The sequence below is a fragment of the Channa argus genome, chromosome 13 (genome assembly GCF_033026475.1).
Source record: "Channa argus isolate prfri chromosome 13, Channa argus male v1.0, whole genome shotgun sequence".
In the NCBI taxonomy this organism is placed as follows: domain Eukaryota; kingdom Metazoa; phylum Chordata; class Actinopteri; order Anabantiformes; family Channidae; genus Channa; species Channa argus.
The window spans coordinates 15,328,238-15,351,242 of NC_090209.1; the positions used below are offsets into that span (position 1 = coordinate 15,328,238).

General features: G+C 41.5%; 1 protein-coding gene across 6 annotated transcripts in view; it reads left to right on the forward strand.

The window, feature by feature from the left end:
• Window positions 1-23,005, forward strand: part of rerea (arginine-glutamic acid dipeptide (RE) repeats a) — a 121,464-nt gene that overhangs the window by 56,978 nt on the left and 41,481 nt on the right. For all 6 annotated transcript variants that reach the window (XM_067528557.1, XM_067528558.1, XM_067528560.1 and 3 more), the window contains exons 4-5: window positions 21,448-21,553; window positions 22,607-22,703. In XM_067528557.1, coding sequence (XP_067384658.1) covers window positions 21,448-21,553; window positions 22,607-22,703 — 203 coding nt within the window. The remainder of the gene's footprint in view (window positions 1-21,447; window positions 21,554-22,606; window positions 22,704-23,005) is intronic.

Genomic DNA, 23,005 nt, shown 5'->3' on the forward strand with positions numbered 1-23,005 from the left:
AAAGGATGCAGTATGTGGTTAGTTTGCTGCACTGTGGCAAGATTTTATAAATCTTGAATGTCTCACAGCTCACTGCAAATCATGCAGATTATCTTTTCCAAGTCACATTTGTTTATAATCCAGGATGGGATTTCAGTATTATCAAACCATGTGTTTTTGTTGAGACCATGTGGGATTTCTCAGAGGTCATTGCATCCAAATAAGTGTTGAGTAAATTTGTCAGTAAGAGTTCATTACGTGAATTTATCAGTGAAGCTTGAAATTGATTATGCAACTGAAAGTGATTGTTTTTTAATTGGTCGTTTGTGTGTATTCCAGCAGTCATGAATGTAGAGTGAAACACATTTAGGTGCAAATTTGTGCTGATGTGACTGCAATTTATTGTGTAAAGACTGATGAAATACGTAATCGATGAGTTTGTGATGGCAAGTTAGGCAGAATCTTAATGCTGCTAGAGCAACCATTGGTTTTCTTTTAACAGTTGGTTGTCTGAGCAAAGCATAGAGGGCTCAGTGAGGGTCGGCCAGGCCCCAAGGGGCCAAAATAATGGCTGCCAACAACCAGGGTGATGAGAGGTCAGCTCAGAGGCCACACTCACCTCTTTTCGAAATAGTGTGTATGTATGTATGTACATAGGTAGGTGTGTATGCATTTATGCTGAGGATGTCAGCAGTTTCATGTGTGATTGGCAGTGTGTAGAAGGGGTTTTAAGGTGAGCTGAAGGCTTGCTGAGGGGAGGACAACTAGGCCCCACAGCAGCAGGGCTTTAATCGGATTGCTACTACAGAGTGCTGAAGACTGCAGGAACCCTTCCCGGTGCACTCGTGTATATACACACTCACACAAAAACCTATGTACCTGCACCTTAATTAAGAGTACCAGAAGAGGTCTGGGCCAGTCAGAGGTAATTGTCCTGGGAGAGAGAGAAAATACTGGCTCCATTAGCTAACCTCTTCCTTCTCTTTTCTCTCTTACTCTCTATGTGTGTCTCTCCCTGTTACTCCCTCCCCCCATCCATCTGTAATTAATGAACAGCCATCTGCATGCCTCTATGTGTTTGAGCAGACTGTACCCTTGTCCTCCTATTTTAAAACAACAAGCCCTGCTGGCTCTCTAAACAAATACAGCATTTTTCAGTGAGATCACTTTGTCTCTCGGCCACATATCACAAAAGCTTGGCACTATACTGACTGCATTGAAAACTCGTAATCTCTGTTTACTAGACCACCACAAAATCCTCTTTTAGGATGATAGCTGAATTAGGTCGTAATTGCACATGTTACTACCATCTAGCTGGCTAATCTCAAATCTACCCCGACACCCTGCTCTCATAACTGGGACACAGACTTGTGCCGTTGGGAGAAAAAAAAATGACCGTCCACTCGTTCTCCTTTTTGTCAAACATACTACTCAGTGTAATCTCATTTCCTTCTCTTGCCTTTATATAATGAAAAGAAGACACAATGGCCAACTTGAGATCCTCGTTAGTGAACCATGCATTTGAAGGCGGCTTATTCTCTTTATTTCCTATTCTCTCATCCCTTTCTGCCTCTGTTTCCGACCCCCACATTTTTTTGCCGCACAAATTATTGATCAACCCCCCTCTGAGTGGGGGAGCAGAGCTTTGGAGGCACCGTAGGGGAGGGATTTCATTGGTTCTGAACCAAACAACCTCATCAATATTGCCTCTCTCGCTCCATTCTCCTTTTTTTTTTTTTTGTCTTTCTCTCTTCCCTCAGTCTTTAGGCTGTAACAGTCTCACTTGTGTACTTTATTTAATGACCTGTGAATCTAATTAGTGGTGTGTAGAGATCCTGAATGCAGCCATCAATCTCTCCTGTGTGGGGAAGGACAAGGGTTGAAACCCGCCTCTGTGTCTCTTTATACCATTCTGCTACTGCGTGTGTCTTCTCTGGTTTAGGATGATTCTGAGACTTGCCGCATGCCTTGCTGGTCTTTTACTGAATGTTACATGCGTCCTCATGTGTATTGCTCACACAGAGTAGTAACCATTAAGGCAGTATCCTGCCTTCCTCCTAAAAAGTCTACCCAGATAAAGAGGTGACCAGTAGGAGGCAATTTTAACCATTAGAAAATCTAAACAAAGTCAGGACTGGAATCAAGACATTAAGCTGCAAACTTGTTATTGTTACAAAAACACTCTCTACTAAATAGAGATAATGTATACACAATATACATTACCATTAGTCTATAAAAATTAAGTTGCCAAAGGATTAACAAAATTAAATAACATTTTGTAAAATATATTTAGGGGACTAAAATTGCAGCTATCACTAAAGCACATATAAGATCGTTTTTTTTAAATCTGCTTTTACTCCTGATGTAATCAGATAAGTTAAATAAGAGCAAACCCTTTGTTTTTTACCAAAGGGAGTAGTTTTACTTTACAGCCAGTGCCGTGATCTTTTAAGTGTTTAACACCTTTATTTGATGAGAGTAATGCAGTGAGCTTGTCTTGTTATATTCTAGTCATGCAAATAGGATCATATGGCTTGTGTATATTTTTATGGTTTAACACTACACATGTGCACCCATGCACAAATCTTCATGTGTTGTCTGTCGCTGTAATAGGAGAAACATCTGCAGCCACATCTACCCACTGACCCTGACTTCACTGATGCATCCTGCTTTCTAACCTCCTCTGTCTCAGTTTCAAAGTCGTCTTTGTCTGTTTCTACACTCTATGCCCCCTCGTCCACACCTTCTTTATCTGCTTTCACCCTCCTCTCATGTCATGTTCTACTCATTGTGTCCACATGCTCGAAGCTAATTGATCACCCCACCACCGCCACCTCCTTCTCTGGTTTTATCTGACCTTATTTGCTGTCATTGGCCAAGTCAGCTGTTCTTGTTCTCCCTCCCTCCCTCCCTTCCTGACATCCCTCTATTGCCCTCCCTGCTTTCTCCCAGCATCCTGTCTGCCTCACTTTTTGCTAATGGAATGATTGCAGCGTTTCTCCCTATGGGAAAAAGGGATTGAGGAACCCAGTACACCAAAACACACAGAGTCTGTCCCTCACTGGTAGCCTTACATACTCATCTTTAATTGTAGATCTCCCTTCATATGGATATTTATTTATATGCCATGTACAATACAATTGTCTTACCAGGAAGCCAGCTCATACATTGCCGACCTGATTAGCTTAAAGTGACAAGGGATTTTCTTTGACATATAACCAGTATACTATGTATGATGTGAATAACTTTAAATGATAAACACAGTGTTTATAGCCATCCTAGGTTTGAGCTTGTATGGTTTGCACTGTGACATGTGTGCTGGTAAATCTTTTATACACTATGCATTCACATGTGTGTCCAGTGAAAACTGTGATGTGATGTGTTATACAAGGTAACTGATGTATATTAATCTAAGTGATGAGATGTACTGACACAAATGGTGTGTCTGGAATATTGATAATCTTCAAACATATTGTCAAATGATTACTGCTCAGCTTTGCATCTTGAAGATTTGTGTATCTAGGTGCGCTTTCCCAGTCAGTAAGGACATGCATAGTAAATTGTTTTTATTAAATCCCTAGAAAACATCAGGGGCATCCTGGTCACACATGTTAATATTGTATTTGTTTTTGGTTAAAAGGAGTATTTCTGTTGTTGGGGTTCGATTTTGGAATGATGCGGAGTTGAATTTTTGAATGTTTAACTCATTGCTGATTTTTAAGCAAATGGCTGTTAAGGCCTTCTTTGAAAGTTATAAATTGAGTCGTTCTTTATAAATGAAAAATTGGTGGTTAGCTAATTTAGGGTACAGTGCAGGATAGGCAAATATAGGCATCATGCTTCAACCTATATGTTAATTCGTTTATTTTTTGGGGTCTTAACTAGAATGTATATATTTATTATTGTAAATATCACTGTGTGTGTGTGTGTATTTCTATGGTGTGTGTGATGATGAATGAATAAACTACTACTACTATTTTTTTACTCCAAAATTTCCCCAATTAGTTGGAAAGTTGTAGAAGAAAACGTCAAATAAACAAAACAGGAAAACTTTTTACATTTTAACATAAAATTGCTGGGAGATGGTTGTTTCTATGACCTTAAAAAAACAAAGACTGCATTTGCCTCTAATGTTGTAAAGTTTCTTTGAATAACAGATCATTTTTTATGCTAGTATGTTTTAAATTGAAGAGACCATTGTGCATTGAAGTTCCTACGCAGTAAAATATGTATAAATACAGAATAAATATGTAAACGTTGATCATCTAAGAATGTTCATAGTGTAATAACAACATATGCACTGTCCATTTGTGGTTACACATGTATTGTTTCGGTTGCATGGATATGGCAGCATAGCTTTCCCAGTTGTCATGTAAACATGTGTACACTTCAGTTACATGCGCATACACACACCGAATGTTAATTGTATCTCACACACTGTTTCCTGATGGGTTTTAGCTGGTGCTTATCATACAACCTTGGAAAATGCCACCTATTCAAAGCTCATAATTAAAAATGTTTGATAAAGATGCAAATATATGTGCATAAATATACATGGTTAACATAAGCAGTTATTAGGTTTTCTGTGGTCCCTGAGTACAGTCCTAATGGATTCCAAAGTGAGATGAGAATTACCTTAACAATGAGATCCACTAGCTAATTAGCTTCCAGCTAGCTTGTCTGCATTAATTCAGATCTATGCAACAATATCAGTTAATGTACAGTGTGACATTGGTAAATGGGGGTTCCCTGCCATCCCTCTGAATCTTTTGCAGGATTTCTCTGAATATAAAATCTGTAGTGTCAAAGTGCCCTGTGATCAATGCAGTTGTGAGTTGATGAAAGCGAGAACGTCGTGAACTACGTTTGTGTGTGTGTATGTGTGGGTGTGTCTATGGGTCTGTCTGTCTGTCTGTCTTGCATTGGTGCTGAGCTCCTGTGAATGATGACAGGATGTTGACTAGACAGGCATCACTTGTCTCTTGTCACTGCCTAGACAGCTGAGTTTCCTCTTTTTAGCTTCCCATTTCTCCCTTTGCAACCCTCCACCCCACCCCCACTGAACATTTTGAAATGCAATTATGGATCAGTGAGCACCGCCATCAGTCGCACTTCTTGTTAATATTTATCGAGTGGAGCAGCAGCCGCTGCCATCTCTTGAGAGAGGGGTGCTACAGTCATTAGGGGCAATTTTGTATGTGTACATGTGTGGGCTCTTTCTTTCATTCCACGGTCCACTCAGTTGCTGTAAGTGAGCTGCTACATTGGCATGAATGTGTGGAAGTGCAGCCTTTCACAATTGTGTGTGGGGCTGTCTTAAATGACTGCTTTTCTCAGTGCTCTCTGTGAGGAAGCAGCTTTGACAAGGGCATCTAGGCGTCTGTAGACACAGCCTGCCAGCCAAGCCTGCTGCAAGCTGTTTGATTGAAGCATTCTGTCTGCAATGTTACCCATTGAGTAGCAGCCTTAAAGCAATAGAACCACAGCTACAAAACACTGAATAGCCATTCATTGTCGCAGACCAAAAAATGTTGCTGACATTGTACTACTTAACTGTGAATGACTGGCACAGGTTAACATGTAATATTTTTTTTTCAGTTTGAACAAATTAGTTCTGCTTAGATTAGCTGCCTTTTCTGACAAAAACATCCTTAAATTCTCCCCCGACTCTGACTCTAACTAAACCCTATGAGCAAAGTATTTTTTTCACTTTCTTCGACAGTATCAGTGGACTTTCCCCATTATGACCATTTTGATTAATGCTCCTCTATGAGCCATGCACCCCACCAATGATGCCTGCCTTCTCCCATTTCTCACTACTCCTCTGTCTCTGTACATTTGAGGTAAAGCTATTAATGCAGTGCTTTGTAATAACTTTAGGCCATTTCGGTACTGCAGTAACTAGCTGCAGCAGCTGCTTTTTCTGTGCATGTATGTTCTTACAACCTTTAAGTCTGACAATGCTACTCTTTTAAGAGGGTATCAGTTTGCAGCTCAGTGCAATTCTAAATTGAAATGGAGACAGACACACATCTCTCAGATAGCTACAGAGCTCTATCTCTTTTTGGAGAGGCAGGTTAGATTGATTGCTCACATGAGCCCAGGGATAAATAAATAAAGCAATACAAATGGCAAGGGTTAAGATAACAACACAGTTTAAATGAGTGGAGATGGCCGCATTCAGCTCTCCTTGTGGGTAAAATCATGGTAACCCAAACCTCTTGTTGGTTCCTCGTCGATCTCTCACTCATATCCCCCTCTTCTCATCTTTTTGGACAGATAACACTTTTTTCCCCTCACCCTCCCTGTCCTCCCTGTGCATTAACTAAATGCTGCTATGGAAACTAGTTGTTCAGCCAATAGGATTAATTCTTTCTCTGTGATAGAAACAGGAGGGGGGGGAAGTTGAGACAGCCTGAAATTAAAATGGGCTTTATGGTTGTTTTCAGTGAGTGGTGGCCAACAGCTAAATTATTTAATACAAAGGCCTTTATTCCAGTCTCAACCCTTGGAGTTTCATTGAGTTTATTTTCACCATCTCAGCTACATTGCTCACACAGAAATGACAGATGACATTTGGGCCTTGTGCAAAGTGCTAATTTCTCTCCTTATTGCTAAGTCAATGAAATATTCAGTGGTGCCTCTGACACTTTTTTCCCTGCACATCACAAGTGAAAATGTCTCTCTTGATGTCTTCACTAACATCTGAAGTGAATCCACTGCACTGCAGAATGGAACACTACGTTTTATCTTTAAGTGCAAATAGGCACTCATATCTTCAGTGACACTCTCTTTGATGTGATAGCTTGAAAACAAATGTTGCAAAGACACCAAGAGAGACAGGTAGACTTGACATACTCAAAACCTATAGGACTCCCTACTAGTTGGTGTATTTCGTAATATTGACAGAGCCTATTTAATTACCTGATCTGGTCTTCCTGTTGATATGAACACTGCTTACTTTTCAATTGGGGGTTACATGCTGAATTAAAGTGTGTAGGGTCTTTTGAAGTAGGCCTTATATTCATAGTTTCCCACGTTTTGCGGGGTTAGACAGTTTTCACAGTAGGCGCAATTCTTCATTTTTTTTATGTATCATTTTTAGCGGACCGATATCTGTATTAGGTAGTCTGTTAGTGGCTGTAGGGAATATCATATTTACATGAGAATCTCTTTGCTTGACTACCCAGTGCTGAGCGTAGACACTAGACACTAAACACATTTGCGTCAATCGATCCAGCTCTAATTGGATTAGCCTCTGTTCTTAAAATGGATGACTAATTTTACCTCACTTGCCTGTCCTGTCTCACCTTGACATTTCCACTTCTTTTCCTGTTTCCTATTTTTCTATTTTACACTTTCCTCTCAGCTTAAGTAGGTATATGGCATGTTTCACCACTGGTTCTCAGCTCAGTCCAGTGTAATTTCCAGCTTGTCCAGTGTGTGACATGCCAATAAAAAAGAATGAAAAAGGGAACAGGAGGAAAAGGAGGGGCAAGAGGGTAACACTGTGGAAGTGGAGATTTACAGTCGTATTAGGTTCACACACTTCCACTAGGTGCTTTTGTTTTCACCTTTTTCTCCTTTAAAGAACAAGAACACATGGTGCAAATTAACTGTTGCTTGTAGAGAGAGCAAAGGGAGGAAAGAACAAGGAAAGAAGGGCAAGTTTATCGGGCAAAGAGAGGAGCAGACATGATGGGAGGAAACTTTAGAGATTGCTGTCAGGTCTCAGGAATGTATACAGTTTGCACCTTAGAGTTCGCCTCGCACAGCCCTTAAAAAACGGCAACATCACTACAGGCTGCCATCTCCAGCAGCTCCCCTACAGCAGCACTGCTATCACACAGACCTGCTGACATTCTGTATTGTACATGTGCTACAGCTTGACTCACTGCTAGAATTATCTAACCTCCATCTCTGAATGCTTGTTGATCTAATGCAACACAACTGACTCACATCTGCTCATGCTTTGATCATGAAAGGGTAATACCACTCTGTTTAAGAGCTTTCATATGCTGTTTTATTGCAACAACTCATTTAATATATGTGAACAAGCAAACCCTGCTTTAAACCTAGAAACCAAAGAACCAGGAGTCTTATCAGTCGAGTCATCAAAATTTAGACACTGGAGCTGCTCCACAACAAACACATACAAGACCTGAAGGGCTCACATTTCAACCCTCTGCGCTGAACTGAGGTTTTTTATACTATAAAATTCACCAGTATCCCCCAGAGATTGGTTGAGCATACTCAGTCTTACACAGACGATGATGAAAATACAAACAGAAAAGGAGTAGGTAAGAGTTAGAACAGGTCTTTATCAATTTTATTTCATGACAGCTTTAAATTAGTCTCTTCTTGGACACAGGAGGATGATTGTGGGATTTACATTCAGTGTTTCATGAGCGACTCTACATTGTTTTTGGTTGTTTGTCACAACCTATGGATCAAATGGACAAATGGAAAAAGAGCTGGGACTGCTCTGAAATGCTTCACCACACTTGTACACACCCTTGATTGAATCTACACATATGTGTTTGAACACTTTGGTGTCTTAATCCACATGCATTACTCAGTTGTGTAAATTGAAGTTCTCTGTTGTGTTTATACAGCTCTAACCTCAGTCTTGCAGCACATACCCTAACCCCCATCTCCTTTCATCACAGCCCCATTCACTCCAAAATGCTGCACTGAGATTTCACAGTATTATCAGTTGATTTTATTGTTGCCTCGATCTTGAACAGTATGCTATGAAGCAGCACAAAACAGTCGATGGTGATGGTAAAGACATTTCCTGGCATCAAAGGGCTAAGCCGTGCTATCCCCTCAGTAGCTGCATTCATTTCTGCTCCCACCATGCTCAAACACTCTTTGTTCTTCCCTTTATAGGAATGTACTTAACAGTTTGGCAGTGTTGTGTTTGTGAACAGAGCCGTGTTGTGAACAGAGCTTTCTTTGTTTCAGCGAGCAGTTAACACTTGTGTACAGAACAGAGGGGGAAAAGTCTATGTTATTAAGCCTACTGTTAAATTAGCCTAAGCACTATCTTAATATATCATTAAGAAAATACAGACCTCCTCTAAGTCGCTTTCTTTGTGTAGTTGTCAAATCCCCATGTCTTTTATCCATGGTTTCTCCTCAATCCCCATATAGTTATGAAGACAAGCTGTGACCCTGCCTGGCAGTTTGTATTGTGGGCTTTATCTGTTGTGCTGTTTTATTCCTTATTTCCCTTTCTCTGTGGCTAATTAAACTATTCAGCGCATTTTAAACGCATTTTTTTTAAATCTACATAGGGCTGGCTGGTGTGTTTATAGTCCGAATATTACATTCAGCAATATAGATTTTCACTGCATTATCACGACAAGCTAGCATTGGGTTATTGAGCTTAACAGCCTATTTATAGATTGCCATAATGCCCTCCCAATTTGAGGGTGAATAACTCTATATAAGCTCTTGTCATGTGCACTTTTCATATCTTTCAAACCTCCACTTAGCTCTGCGCTATTTCTCTTTAACTCCTTACATCCTTTCCTCTGCTGTCTGGTCCTTGTGATGAATCTTGTTCCTCAAGGCAATGGGGCATTGGGGAAGGGGGCATCTGATTTTGGCCCATTACCAGTAGTGGCGCACCACATGGGTATGTCAAAATCACACTAGCAAGAGAAGACCGAGTAAAAAATAAATACAAAATTTCACTTCAGTCTTCCTCCCACCTTCGTGTCTCTTACCTTCATCCTCCTCCCCAGGTGAAATAGAATTGTTTAATGTGCAGCCCTGTTGGAGTAGGTAATGGAATTGGCGTTAAAGTGAGAGGTTCTTTCTGATGGCAAGTGGAGGGATGTTGGGTTGATTGAGACCCCCCTCTGATTAGGAGTGCTCTTTGTATGGACAGTGACCTCTCGTCCTTTCCTCCCTGATGAGCCACACTTTTACACAAAACACACACCTCATTTCTTCAGTGTGTGCACTGCAGTGGAACTTGTGCTTACACTCTTCACGCTGTAGACTTGTGACAGGACCTGTAGGGGATTGATGGAGCTTGCTGTTAACAGATGGCTCACTGTTTCTGGGAGTATTTTTTGGCCCCAATCTTAATCCCTAAAGATGCCTCAGTGGGTCATTAGAGAGGTTTTTAGATGGACCTGCTTTAAGTGATAATGAGACATAATGTTATTTGTTTGTCAAAGCCCCGATTCAGCTTTTCTGAAGCTGATAATTAGTTTATTTGTGGATAAATTAAAGTCTGTGTTTATCAGACCACTAAACTGAAATAAAGTCACTCTGTGAAGTTATTATGCATAGCAGTGTCACTGCCTGTTAACATTCTACATGTTATAGAGCCTCTTTCTCAACACTCACTTTCAGTCCACCAAAGTGTGAAAGGGGTGTTTGTTATCCATAAGAGACACCAAAGCCATGCTTTTTTGTGGATAGCTGTTAGACTTTGGCTTAACTCACAACACAGCAGCAACTGGCCATAATTAGGTGCAAACTGTTTGCTGCCATGCTGAAATGCCATTTAAATGCCAAATGGCAATGAGGGTGTGTATAATATATGGGATCTCTGGTCCCTTGCTGAACACTCTGCTGAATTGTTGCTGCAGCCTGAATGAGGTTACACAGAGCTAAGTGGTTATTCTTACGGCATCGGCCTACACTGCCCTTAATAGCTCATCTGGTCTTTTGATCCACAACCTTTCACACTCATCCAGCTATTTTTAGCAGAGATGTTATGTTATAAACAGCATGCGGTTGATATTTAACAAATTGATATGTGCTTGTGTACAGATAATGTTAATGCTCTCCCTGCTAGCACAATTTAGGGAACCTTAGCTCCTTATATAATAAGCTCCTTATATGGACATACACTCAGGGAGGCAACAGTGCCTGCCTAATTGTATGTACTGCTCAGCTGATTATGGCTCTTTGATAAAGTCTTTTGTCTTTGCTCTGACTCCCACTCTCTTCTGTTTTATTTAAATGCTTTGACTTCTGTGAGGTAGTAGCTAGTCTTGTATTGGTGCAGTGCTGCAGGTCCATATAGGGAGTATGAGCTAAGGTTCTGCACAGAATCACAAGGCGTCTGCTACAGCCATCTTTAGCACCAACATGACAAAAACCACCAGCGCTCCATCAGCTTTATGTGAGCCTGCTGGTGTGCTATGCTAACATGCTAGAACAATATTTATTATGGTAATATGTCATACTAAGCTGGTTGCCCTGAATGAAAAGAAGCCGTGTTTTCACTTGGCTGATGCAGCAGCCACTGAGCTTTATGAAATAAGGCCAACATCCCCATATCATTACCAAATACTCTTAATGTGGGTGATTGATTGTGTTTGTGTGTGCTTGCAGCATTGTGTGTGTGAGCACCGTGTGTAATCACTGCTAGCTGGCGGGCTCAGAGGGAGAGGTGAAATCAATGCAGTGCGCTATGAAGAGAGAAAAGAGAAAGGAGGGAGGAAGCTGATCAATATCTTAGCAGCAGGGTAGGGTAATATCCACTTCATGCAGTGCCACCACAAACAGACAGGATTGTGGGAGTTAAGCAGGGACACAGAGAAAAGCACAAATCAGAGAGAAGAGGAGAGGGAGGGGCTACATGGAAAAGATGTAAATCTCCATGGCACCAGTAAACAAGAGGCTTTGTGTCAATCGCCAGATGAAGTGGCACATTTAGTATTCTCCTCTTTCCCTCAACCATTCCATCACTTCAGGGGATTGTTTGCCTGGAAGCTGCCTCCCTATTGGTCCAGAACCCTGGCGGGGTGGGGCTGCACAGTGATAATGTATGTGCTGCCATGACAATGATACCTGCTATTTAAGAGAGTCATCAATAACCCTGCCCTGTTTTATTCCACTGACTGTTAGTCAACGTCCAGGGATCATTCCATCATCAGCCTATCATACTGCTCTCTCCACACAATCTATTACAAGCATCCACTCTGTTACAAAGAGCCAGCTGTAAGAACACCTAATCACCCTCCACCCAAGGACAGGTGGATGTCAATCAAACAACCACAATAGAGATAATAGGCAAGGAGCTGCCAGCAAAGCAGGCTGAAAGCAGACTAGCTCCCACACAAGCTATAGTACATAAAGCTCTGCCTTATTTGCTGCTAGTGCTTTTTCGTTTGAGCTTGTGTGCACCCCTGCAAATCTTGTGCTGATGCTGGTTGCATGGTATGGTGAACCTTTCTGCTTGATTTAACTTCAAAGCTGTGCCTGGGCTAAGCCGAGCAGATATCACATGCCCGTTTAGAGCTTGGAGATGGAATGTGATGGTGGACAGCTAAAATCCACGCTTTAAATGGACACTTCCTTTTCAGTTTGTAGGAAGTCCCCAGAATTCCCACCCACCACAAAGGAACCAAGGAATCGAAGAATCGCATCATTCCTTGGTTTTCCTCTCGTGGGTTTCTGAATTACAGTTAATTACATTGACCTGGCCTCTTCTGCAACACAGCTTAGTCATTTTTTAAGAGGTGGATATGTGTATGTGTGTCACCTTTCACTGGTGAAAAAGTTGACTTGTAGAGAAGAAAACATTTTCAGACACAGCACTGACCTCTCTTTTTGTTCCATCTCTCTAATTTTTTTCCCTTCCTTTTTCCTTTTTTTTAATTCTCCTCTCACTCACTGCGGGTAAACAGTCATCCCCCTCTCCTCCTTGACAGAGTGAGCTGAGGCAAGTAATTCCCCCATCTACAGCAAAATCCTTTACCCTCCCTATCCAGCCCTGGACGCTGCTGCACAAAACAAATGCAGTCTGAGCCTGTGTGTGTGTGTGTGTGCATGTTCTAAATGTGCCTTTTGATTTACAGGCACACAGATAAATGGGGGGGGGGGAGGCTTTGATGTGTGTGAGTTAAAGAGTATGCCGAGGTGTTGGTCAATCTCTCTCTCTCTCTCTCTCTCTCACTCTCACTCTCACTCTCACTCTCTCTCTTTCAGAATGATAAGGAATGTGTTGCTCATCATGATTCCAGTTTTTTTCCTGTGTTCTACATTAGTGCACAGTTTACCTAACAATGTGTATTTTGTTGTGTTGTAGTTTGGGGAGTCAACAGCAGACATAAAGACTCAGGTTTAATTTGCAGTGCTTAAAAAGCCTGTGTTAATGAAGAAATATATTTTGCTGTTCTTGCAAAATAGTTATCACTCATTGGTCTGGGATTTGTTGGCCATATGTTTTCTTGTTACATCCCTCTTTCTTCTTGTAAAGGACTTAATGAAATGAAAAAATATATATGTAAAACCATGTTAAGTCTCAATCGTGTCAAGTGTGAGCAAAACCATGTCATGTCTGCGTATTTAGTACAGTTTCTTAATTTATACCATTTGCTTATTGGCTCATTTTACCTTCAATATCATCCAACCCGTTGGCAATTTATGATATAAAAAGCAAAACATCTCTTGCTTTTTTTCTTGATGAACTGAAAGTTTAAGATCTCATAAATGTAAAAAAAAAAAAAAAAAAAAAAGAAATTTCAATACTATTAAAGAGTCATTTTATTATTTTCCATCAATTTAAAATGGTTTTGACTTTTTAACTCAATTTGATATATTTTTTTCTAATGATTGAAATAATGAAGCATGTTTTGTTGTGAGTTTATATTTATTTTCAAGTAGGCTCAAATATGGCTCTTTGACGCTTGCAAAACTCCATCCATAATCATGTTACAATATGGCGGCCGTTACTGCCGATCTGAGAACTGTGCAGAGCAGCTCCTTCTAGCACTGGGCCAGACTTGTTATTGCAGCTGTGTTGTCTACAATACATCTCTTGTTGCAGCACAGCAGGAGGCTAGTCAAAGGTTCTTGTCTGTGTGTGTATGTGTGTAGTTTTGTATGTCGGTGTGTGTCTGTGTACTCACACAGCCTCACATTCTTCCCCAGGATTCACTCTACAGTTGCAATGAGTAGCATTTTGATTTTATGAGCTGTAACTGTATTCAGTCAAAGGCCTGTGACTTCTTAAATCTTTTAACACATTAATCTGATAGCCTACTGCATTTGCATCACTGGTATATTGTCTCACACACGGGTAGGTAATTTGCATGTAATTATTTGCATATTGTACAAAGCAGGCATGCCTGACAGACCCCCTACTGTGCGGCCAGGGTGGCATCTGGCTGATACACAGCTTACATGATGTATTACTGATAGGACCAGTGTCATCACTGGAGACTGACGGACAGGCAAGGTCACCTTCAGGCGCATAGACAGAGCAGGAGACAGAGAGAGAGAGAGATGGTTATCTTCAAAAATTAAGTGGACAGATAAAACAATGCAATCACGAATGGTTGAGCTCATGGTGATATGAGCTCTTCAAAAGCAGCGGTATGATCTGTTTTTGCATGCTTGAGCTCTGATTTACGGCCTCCTCTCATCTGTGTGCGTTTGTAATCTTACTTACTAGAAATGGCCGTGTTTGTATGTAGAAGGATCATAAATATTTTTATTAGCTGTGTATTGATGTGAGCTTGCTACACAGATTAGTAGTCACTCAACTTGTCTTTTTATTTTCCTATCTATGTCACACTCACACACATGCTCCCTATAGACAGTCCTCGGCTGGTCTGACAGCTGCTCTTGCATACAGAATGCCTCTAAAGCATTTACACACACACACACACACACACACACACACACACACACACACACACACACACACACTCACACATACTGTTTTTACCAACTCTATCATCCGGTTCACATACCCCATCAGTCTTTAAAGTGCCATACATCTGCAAACACCTCCGTGACTAACCAGTGAGTTGTTTAGAAGATATATCGCACACACAACTTGTCTACCCTTCACACACTCGTATTTTACCCTTGGGGAAATCTCTTTTTGCTTTGTTCAATTTTTCACTACTGCATTAACCTATATTTGTCTAAAAGTTACATATGCATGTATCATCATATCTTCTCATTTTCTGTCTTCCATTACAGAGCTTAGTCAGCCCCACTGGTCCTTCTTTGCTACACTCTGTTTAGGAGGATACTGCTAGTAGTTGTGCGCACATATACACACAGTATCCGGATTAGCTAGCTGGGCAGACTTCCAATAAGAATTCAAACACACATATATACAGAGCTTGATATTTATATCCTTATTGCACTCTCTCTATCTGTAAGCAGTCCCCCTCTCCTCCACCACAGTAGTAGTCCAGTCAGTATTAGTAAGATGTCTCATTAGCTCAACAGGCTATGCTTACAGGGCAGAGCTAACATAATGGATCACAGGCAAACAGCCTTCCAAACAAAACACCAGACTGTTTAAACACTACACTCTCCAACACAAAGGAAGTCTGTAATGTAGAAAAAATGTCAGCATTCCTGTGTGTGTGTGTGTGTGAGTGTGTGACTCATAGGTATTACCTTGAGACCAGACAACTCACTGCTCTCAAGAGAACATCCTGGGCTATACACATGCACACAAATACACATGCTCTTGCAAACACACTAACACACAGGAAGTCAGGTATCGAAGTGCGATTGCTTTGAAGTAGCTAAATGAAAGGCTGGAGGCAGAAATGACAATGTTTTCTGGCAGGGTATAACTCTATGTCTGGATGAGAGGGAGAGCTTGGGAAATAAACTCAGTATTATGATTTGAAGACCCAGATATGAGCTCTACTAACCGCCTCCATCTGTCCTTACAGAGCCTGCATTTGAAGTCTCCCTTGGATCTGCATTCTAGTCTATATCCTGCTAGTTTTGAAAGGGTTTCTGACTGTGCTCTCAGTTTTAAAAAAAAAGAAGTGCCTGTGTATTTGTGTGTAGCCTTAATCACTGAATGCAAGTTGTCAGGTCTCTGTTGCTGCTTGTCAGTGTTGCACGGATAATGATCATCATTAGTGGATGCTTCCTTTATATCCTCTCTCCCTTTGCCTTTCACAGTGTTACTCTCTGTACCATCACTTAACTCGTCTTAAATGTCTTGGATAAAACCACTGCAGCAGAAGTGTGTTGGAGGGAAAGACAAATATTTAAGTTGGACACACACGCCTGTCTATTTTTTGGAGCAAGCAGCTAAGTCTAGTGTTCTTGGATTTTCAGCGTAACCCTCTGTCTAAAAGAAATGTCAGCATGGTCAGCCACATGCATTTTTGTCATTATGTCTGCCATGTATTGACTTTCTCCCATTGCAACACTTTTGAAGTAAGGAATAAGTAAACAATGACTGTTGCAATTACCACTGTTATCAGCCTGGAGTAAGGTAAAGTGTTGGGTGAGCCAGACCTCAGATGTGTCAGTCATGTGTAGCACTTGTGACTTTCTAGTGTGTTAAGTGTGCCCGTGGTTGGCAGCATGATCCACCAGTAGTGGCCCTTAGCCTTCAAGCCTTAATTAATATCGTCTGTGAGCTCTGCATGACTCAGCCCCAATGTTTTTTTTCTCCCCATCCCTGCCACAATTTTTTCCTTCTTTAGTCTGGATGACTGTAGAAACTTTGACACCCTTAGATGTGTTACTATATTCAGTCAAATTGTGTAATACCACAACTAGTGAATCTGCCATAAAGTGATTTATGTGTGTCTTCTTAATTCCTTGAAACTGGATTTTAAATTTAAGGCATGGGCTACTTATTTTTAAAGGTGTCATGCGCGCACACACACACATATATAAAAGCGCAAATCTGCCCACTTTGAAAGAGCTAATGCTCATCCAATTCAATATGAAGCCGAGCTGACAGATGGGCCCAGTGTGTTTAAAGGAGAGGGCTCCCACATAATATCCAAACAGGTCAAGCCAGAAAGAAGCAGAAAGAGACTCCTGTGTAGGCACAGCGCAAAGGGCCTACCAGCACCAGCACCACAGCTGGGACTCCCCTCAAAACCTCCCTTCCCCATTCCCCACTGCTCCCTCTGCCTCCCACACACTCTCCATTTGTTCTTGTTGCCAGGTGGGGAAGCACCCTGTACACAGTCATTTTTCACAAATATTGTAATCATCATTTGTTTAGTTTTATTATAAGAGACTAAGAGGAGGAGGTTTGAAGGGCAGGTTATCCCTCCTTCCTCAAAGTAGCTAATTCTCCCTATGAAACCCATAAGGAGATGAGGATTGCAGAGTGGAATCATGCTGCTGCTGGGTCTGAAAGCCTGATTTAGAGGTGCTTTCTCTTACCTCTGACACAGAGCCCTCAGCCTGCCCTGCTCTACTGCAGGGTTAGGAGAATAGTGGTGCTTATCCTGAAAGGCTGTTATTTGTGTGTATATGTGTGTGTGAGAGTAAGTACATTCACTCGTGTGTGTTTGCTCACACAGCATGCTGTCATTTCTATTTAACAACCTCCTTTGTCAGTCACCGAGATGTCGAAGATTGCGTGAGCACAGCAGATCTCTTGTAGCAGTGTGCGTTGATGCACACATACAGTTTTTGAGTGTGTGTGTTCTGTCGTCCAGATGGAAGTGCTTATTGAGTGCTGGTGTGCTGGCAGATCTCTCTGTCTCAGAGAGAGAGGGAGAGAATGAAAGAAAATGAGAGAGAGAAAGCAGAGTGGAAAATCCTTCCAATCAGATCCATCATCTTCTGTGTGTGTTTATGCTAGTGTATATGTTATCTTCCCAGCCTGTTCTTCCTGCCTGCCTCCCCTCTTTAATCTTATCATGTCGAAGCAGCAGATTAGTCCTTCCAGAGCCCCTCTCCAGGCCTCCAAATGCCACAACCAACCTTTTGTTCTTTAGTTATGCTTATACTCCCCTTGCAGCAGGCAAGGTCCGCCCCCTCTGCCATTTTGAGCATCCGCCTGTCAATGTCACACCACTACCAGTTCTGATTTACCACACCCCAGTCTCCCCTTCCACTGAAACATTAGCAAGATAACCTGCTCAACAGCCTGCTGGCCTAGCTGAACTGTTTGACATTCCTGGCTAACATTAAGCTGCTGCTGCTTCTGCTCTTATCTGTTTGACCTCCCTCTCTTCCTACCCTCCCTGCATCACTCTCACCGACTCTTTTGTCTGTGTGTTTGGAATCTGTCTGTCTTTCCTTACTTTTGGCTGCCACCATATGAAGGAAGTCATAGATCCTGGCTGCTGATGTCACTGTTGAATTTGGGAGTAGGGGGGTGGGTGGGGGTGGTTAAGGGGCACTAACAGGGTTAGCAGAGGAAGAAGAGATTGTCTGAAAAGCAGAGAAAATAAACAGAGGTTTCCTGTTAATGAGGTGTGCTGGGGGCCTGTCTTGTGGGAGCAGGAGGTTCTGGTTTTGTTTAAAGCAAGGCTCTAGTATTACAGTTCAGGGAGGATGAAGGAATAGGGCATTAGGTTTGAGGGTTACAGGTTGTAACATGGGTCTCTTAGTTTTGTCACAGCTCAGCTTGGCTCCCAGGCAATGACCATATTGTAAAGGCCACTGAACAGATTTGGGAGAAAAGTTGGGGATCACTGCTACCATTGTGCACTTTGACAATCAGTCAAACACAAGTGTGTGGGATTAATACAGATGTCCGGATTTTTAAAAAAGAAATTTTTTAAAAGGGGCTGGATTCTTTTTAAATGTAAAGCCTTTACTTGTTAAAAAAAAAAAGGGAAAGTCTGCCCTCTGTATCCCCCCTAGCCTTTGTAGTGGTATGGATATAGGGGCCCAGCTCCAAAGTTGACTGCACACACATGCAGCAGCACAAAGAAAACTGCCCAACCATTATAGATCCAAGGGGCCAGCTACCTTTAGCTAGTCAGAAGAATACCCGAGTGCCTGAAACTTATTTTCTTTGGAGCCATACTTAAAGATACTTTTAAAGCTTCATATTGTAAAATATTTTCCCAGATATTGCCTATGAAATATTGGGCCTCCAGTAATCCATCCCATTTGATCAGTGTGCCAAAGAATGCCACGAGCCAGGCTGAACCACTGGAGGGAGGGGAGGTTTCACTGTGTTCAACCCCAAAGCATGACTCTCAGATTTATATCTCGTCAACAAATAAAGGGGTAGCCTTGTACCCCGGAGGTTTCAGTAAAGCAGAAGGAGGATAGTTGTAATTTTAAGTCTGAGGAAACTAGAATGTATTGCTCCTCCTACCTTAATTCAAACTCTTTCCTCAAGGCTCCACCCCCATCCCCTTCCATCTCCTTTGCTCTGCTGCCTTGCACTTTCTCTTCTTTCCCCTCTTGTTTCATTTCTTTCTCTCAGTAGTGGGTTAGTAAGTCCTTTGGCCTCCCCACAGTGAGTAGCATTTCCAGGGTTTAGGGCCCAGGAGGAGGGAGGGTAGGGCCATGTTTAGCCTCTGGCAGGACAGACAAGATGGCTGACATTGTGCAGGGCTCAGCTCTCTACAGGCAGCATGGAATGTCTCTAATCAATTCAGCATTGTGGTTCCTTCTTATATGCTCTGCCTCTGTCATTTTCTATTGCAGACTTATCAAAACCCAGACAATACAACTAGTAGTTCATACAACGAGTCTGAGCTGTCTTCCCCTTCATTTTCTCCTTGCGTTATCTACTCATTTTTCCTCCCCACATGTTTATAGAATTGTGATAATTGAAAGCTGTGCTTCACTCCCACTACGTGCTCCATATGTTGCGCTCTCAGTCTTTCTCTCCATCTCCCTCCCTCTTTTGCCCGAGAGGGCTTAACGCCGCTGTGAGCTTCTAAACAGCAATCTGCTCTGGAGAGCGGCAGCTACACTGTAGTGACAAGGATACTGATGATAGCTGAAGTCAAATTTGCCCTGTGCTTCGTTTGGTTGATTTAAAATAATGCAGGCTCATGAATAAAATGTAAAACCTGTGTTTATTTTTGTGCATCTTTCCGCCTGTTTATGCTTTTCTTTTTGCATCACACTCGTTTCTAGCTTTTAGTTTTTTCCTTTGTTTTACAAAAAGGAAGCGAAATGATGAGGTACAGCATTTACAGTCTCCTTAAGGAATTATGTATAAGGACCAGATAAGTACTTTTAATGCTGTGACAGGTAGTCTGTTAATGTCTATCCAGTAATAGATAAGAGGTTGGAAAGGAATAACAGCAAAGAGGGAGGGGGATGGCCATGATGTCATTGCACAAATGTCTTCACACACAGTGTGCCTACATGCTCGGGTGACTGTGTCTCAGTCCATTAGTATGTCTCTGTTGAATCACAAGCAAAGTGTGAGTGGCTGTGTTGCATGCATACACACAATCATCCGAAGCACTAAATACAGCTGAGTGACTGCGTGCCAGCTGCTATTTAACACATCCAGGCTCACTTACGCACTCATTTCTTCTCCAAGCTCCAGGTTGGAAAAATGAGGGAAACAAAATGGAAAAGGAGGTGGAGAGGAGGGTTTGAATGAGAAGGAGGAGGGGAGGAAGGAATGGAGAGAATGGGAAAACCAGAGGTGGGCTGGAGGGTTTAGGGAGGTGATGATGTGCTTGGCTGCGTGTGCTCAGCCTCCTCCCCAGTGACATAACAGAACAATGTACTGTAAAGGCTTTAAATATCTTTACTCTGACCTCATGTTCCTGCACGCACACACACAGAAAAGACATGCAGTTAAGAGCCTGGAAAGAGCGAATTTTAAACTGTTTTAGATTACACCAAGATTTTTTCCTTCTTCCTTATTTTCTGTATGCTTATTTCTCTTGTAGTTCACAACTAGGTTGTCAGTGGTGTAGCAAGTGTCTTAGTCAGTGTAGTGTGGTGCAGCAAGTCCCTAATAATGATGGCTGAGGCCAATAAGAATGTGTTGCAGTCCCAACACCCAGCTCAGCAGTGTCATAATGGTATTTCAGACCTCTGTGACAGTCAGTTGAGCTTAAGTGAAACACAGTAAATATTTTAGAACATGAAAACAAAACATTATTTTGACCTATTTATCCCCACCCTCAGCACTGGCCTCAGTTTCTACTATTGTCTTCCTGCCCCTGTTTTATGATTTTTTTTTTCCATCTGTTTTTCTATTGACTGGCCCTTCAAAGGCTCTCTTTTTACCTCAGTGCTGCCACTTTCTGGTCACCTGAAGATTTACAGGCATTTGCTGATGTGCACTTTTTCAATAGGCCAGTAGGTGGCATTACCTAGAAAATAAAGTACAGTGTATAGTAAAATTATACTTTGCCTATGCTTGAGTATACTTATAGTATATTACAACCATGTAATAGCTTATTTATCACATTATAATTAAGTGAAGAAAAAATGGGCAAGAGGATTGATTTGCAGAACATCATGGACTCATCGAGCCCCCTCGTGGTTCTTCTCAATCTGTACTTCCTCCAGAAACGGCCATCCCACTGTTTACTTTATTAAGGCTCTAAATGCTCTGAAATCCCTTTTTAATTGACTTTGTCTCGCTGCGTGCGTTTTGGCATCAACTTGTGTGAGTCATAAACAGTACGTCTGCACAGCATCACTGTTCGCCAAGAGGCCAGTTTGTGACGTTGTAATCAAACAAAATGATGTCTGTTTATCTTGGTGTGAGATTTTTTTTCCCTGCCTCCTGCTCACTCACTCTGTCTCTCTGTGTTTCAGAGTAAAAGGGACCATCTGCTGATGAATGTGAAATGGTACTACCGCCAGTCAGAGGTGCCCGATTCTGTCTACCAGCACCTGGTGCAAGATCGCAACAATGAGAACGGTGAGACTACCTTGTGTGCATTGAAACACAGCTGCACATGTGCACATAGAGTACACACACACGCACTTGATTGCTCAATAAAAACACTAAGTTTCTCTCTTTCAATAACGCACACACCTGCTTTTGCTCTCCAGACTGTTGGGGGTTATACGAGTTAGCTGTGAATTGCATTTCAAACAGAAACTAGGAGACAGTTTCCCTGGCGGCTGAGCCAATCCTGTGGCTCTGTGCTGTTCCCTGGGTAACACTCCTTCAGGCCAGACAGCAGCACTGTCAAGTATTAATAACCCACAGTGTCATGTGGCCTTGGAGCATGCACACTCTCAACACCATCAGTGAGCATGGACTCACATACACGTCTACAGGAGCATGAGCTCTGTCACTGTTTTAGCAACTGAACACGAAATCCTGATTGAAAAAAGGAAATGTAATGAAGAAATAGTCAGCTTTAAAATTAACTTGAACTAGTTAAACTAATCGATCATGAAAAATTATTTGGATTTTACAAAATACCACACACTGTATGTTTTGTATTCTATTTTTTTACTTTATATTTATTAAATTAAAAAGTTTTAATTTAGATTTTCATTAGATTTTCAATAACTGAATAAGTTATACCTCAAAAAGTAATTTATTTGTCCAGTTATTTATAATCATCCTTAATGTTTTCTTAATTCTTCGAGCAATGTTTTTCAAATAATTATTTTGGGGAAAATCTTTGGCTGATGGGGCAGCAAGTATTCAATATTTTGCTTTGAACACCTTTTGTGAGAGTACAAATTCTCAGTGTATATTTGATATGTATACATCTCTGCTGATGCGTCTTAACCCACACAAGGGTCAATGCACATGAGAACTGAACATCATGTCTTCTCCTCAGGGGACTGCACTTTATTGGCTTTATTGAATTATGTATTATGTATTTATTATTATGTGGCTTAATATTGACCTCTGCAGAGATGCTTGTTAAAGTAGCTAAAGTAGTATAGTTGTCTTTTCCATAATGTATAATAAAAAAATGTATTCGGTACAGCTGTGTTTTCCTTTCTTCAGACTCCGGCCGGGAGCTGGTTATCACAGACCCGGTGGTCAGGAGTCGAGAACTCTTCATCTCTGACTATGTGGACACTTATCATGCTGCTGCTCTCAGGTAAACAAATATAAATTTATATACATGGATGTGCACACATACATGTAATCACACAATAAAGCACAAACATCAGGAGCTTTATAATTTTATCTGTGATAGAGGACAGAAACTGCGCCTTAAAGGAACACGTCTAACTCTGAGGTCTGGTAACGCAGTATTGCATTAATTATAACGCTTGTATTTAAAGACTATACGCCTGTTACACTGCTTTAACACTTATATTTGGTGTTTCTGTATGTCTGCCCTAAAGGTGTGGTGTATTTGAGCCTTGGTTTTGCCCAGTAAACAGAAATGCAATTCCT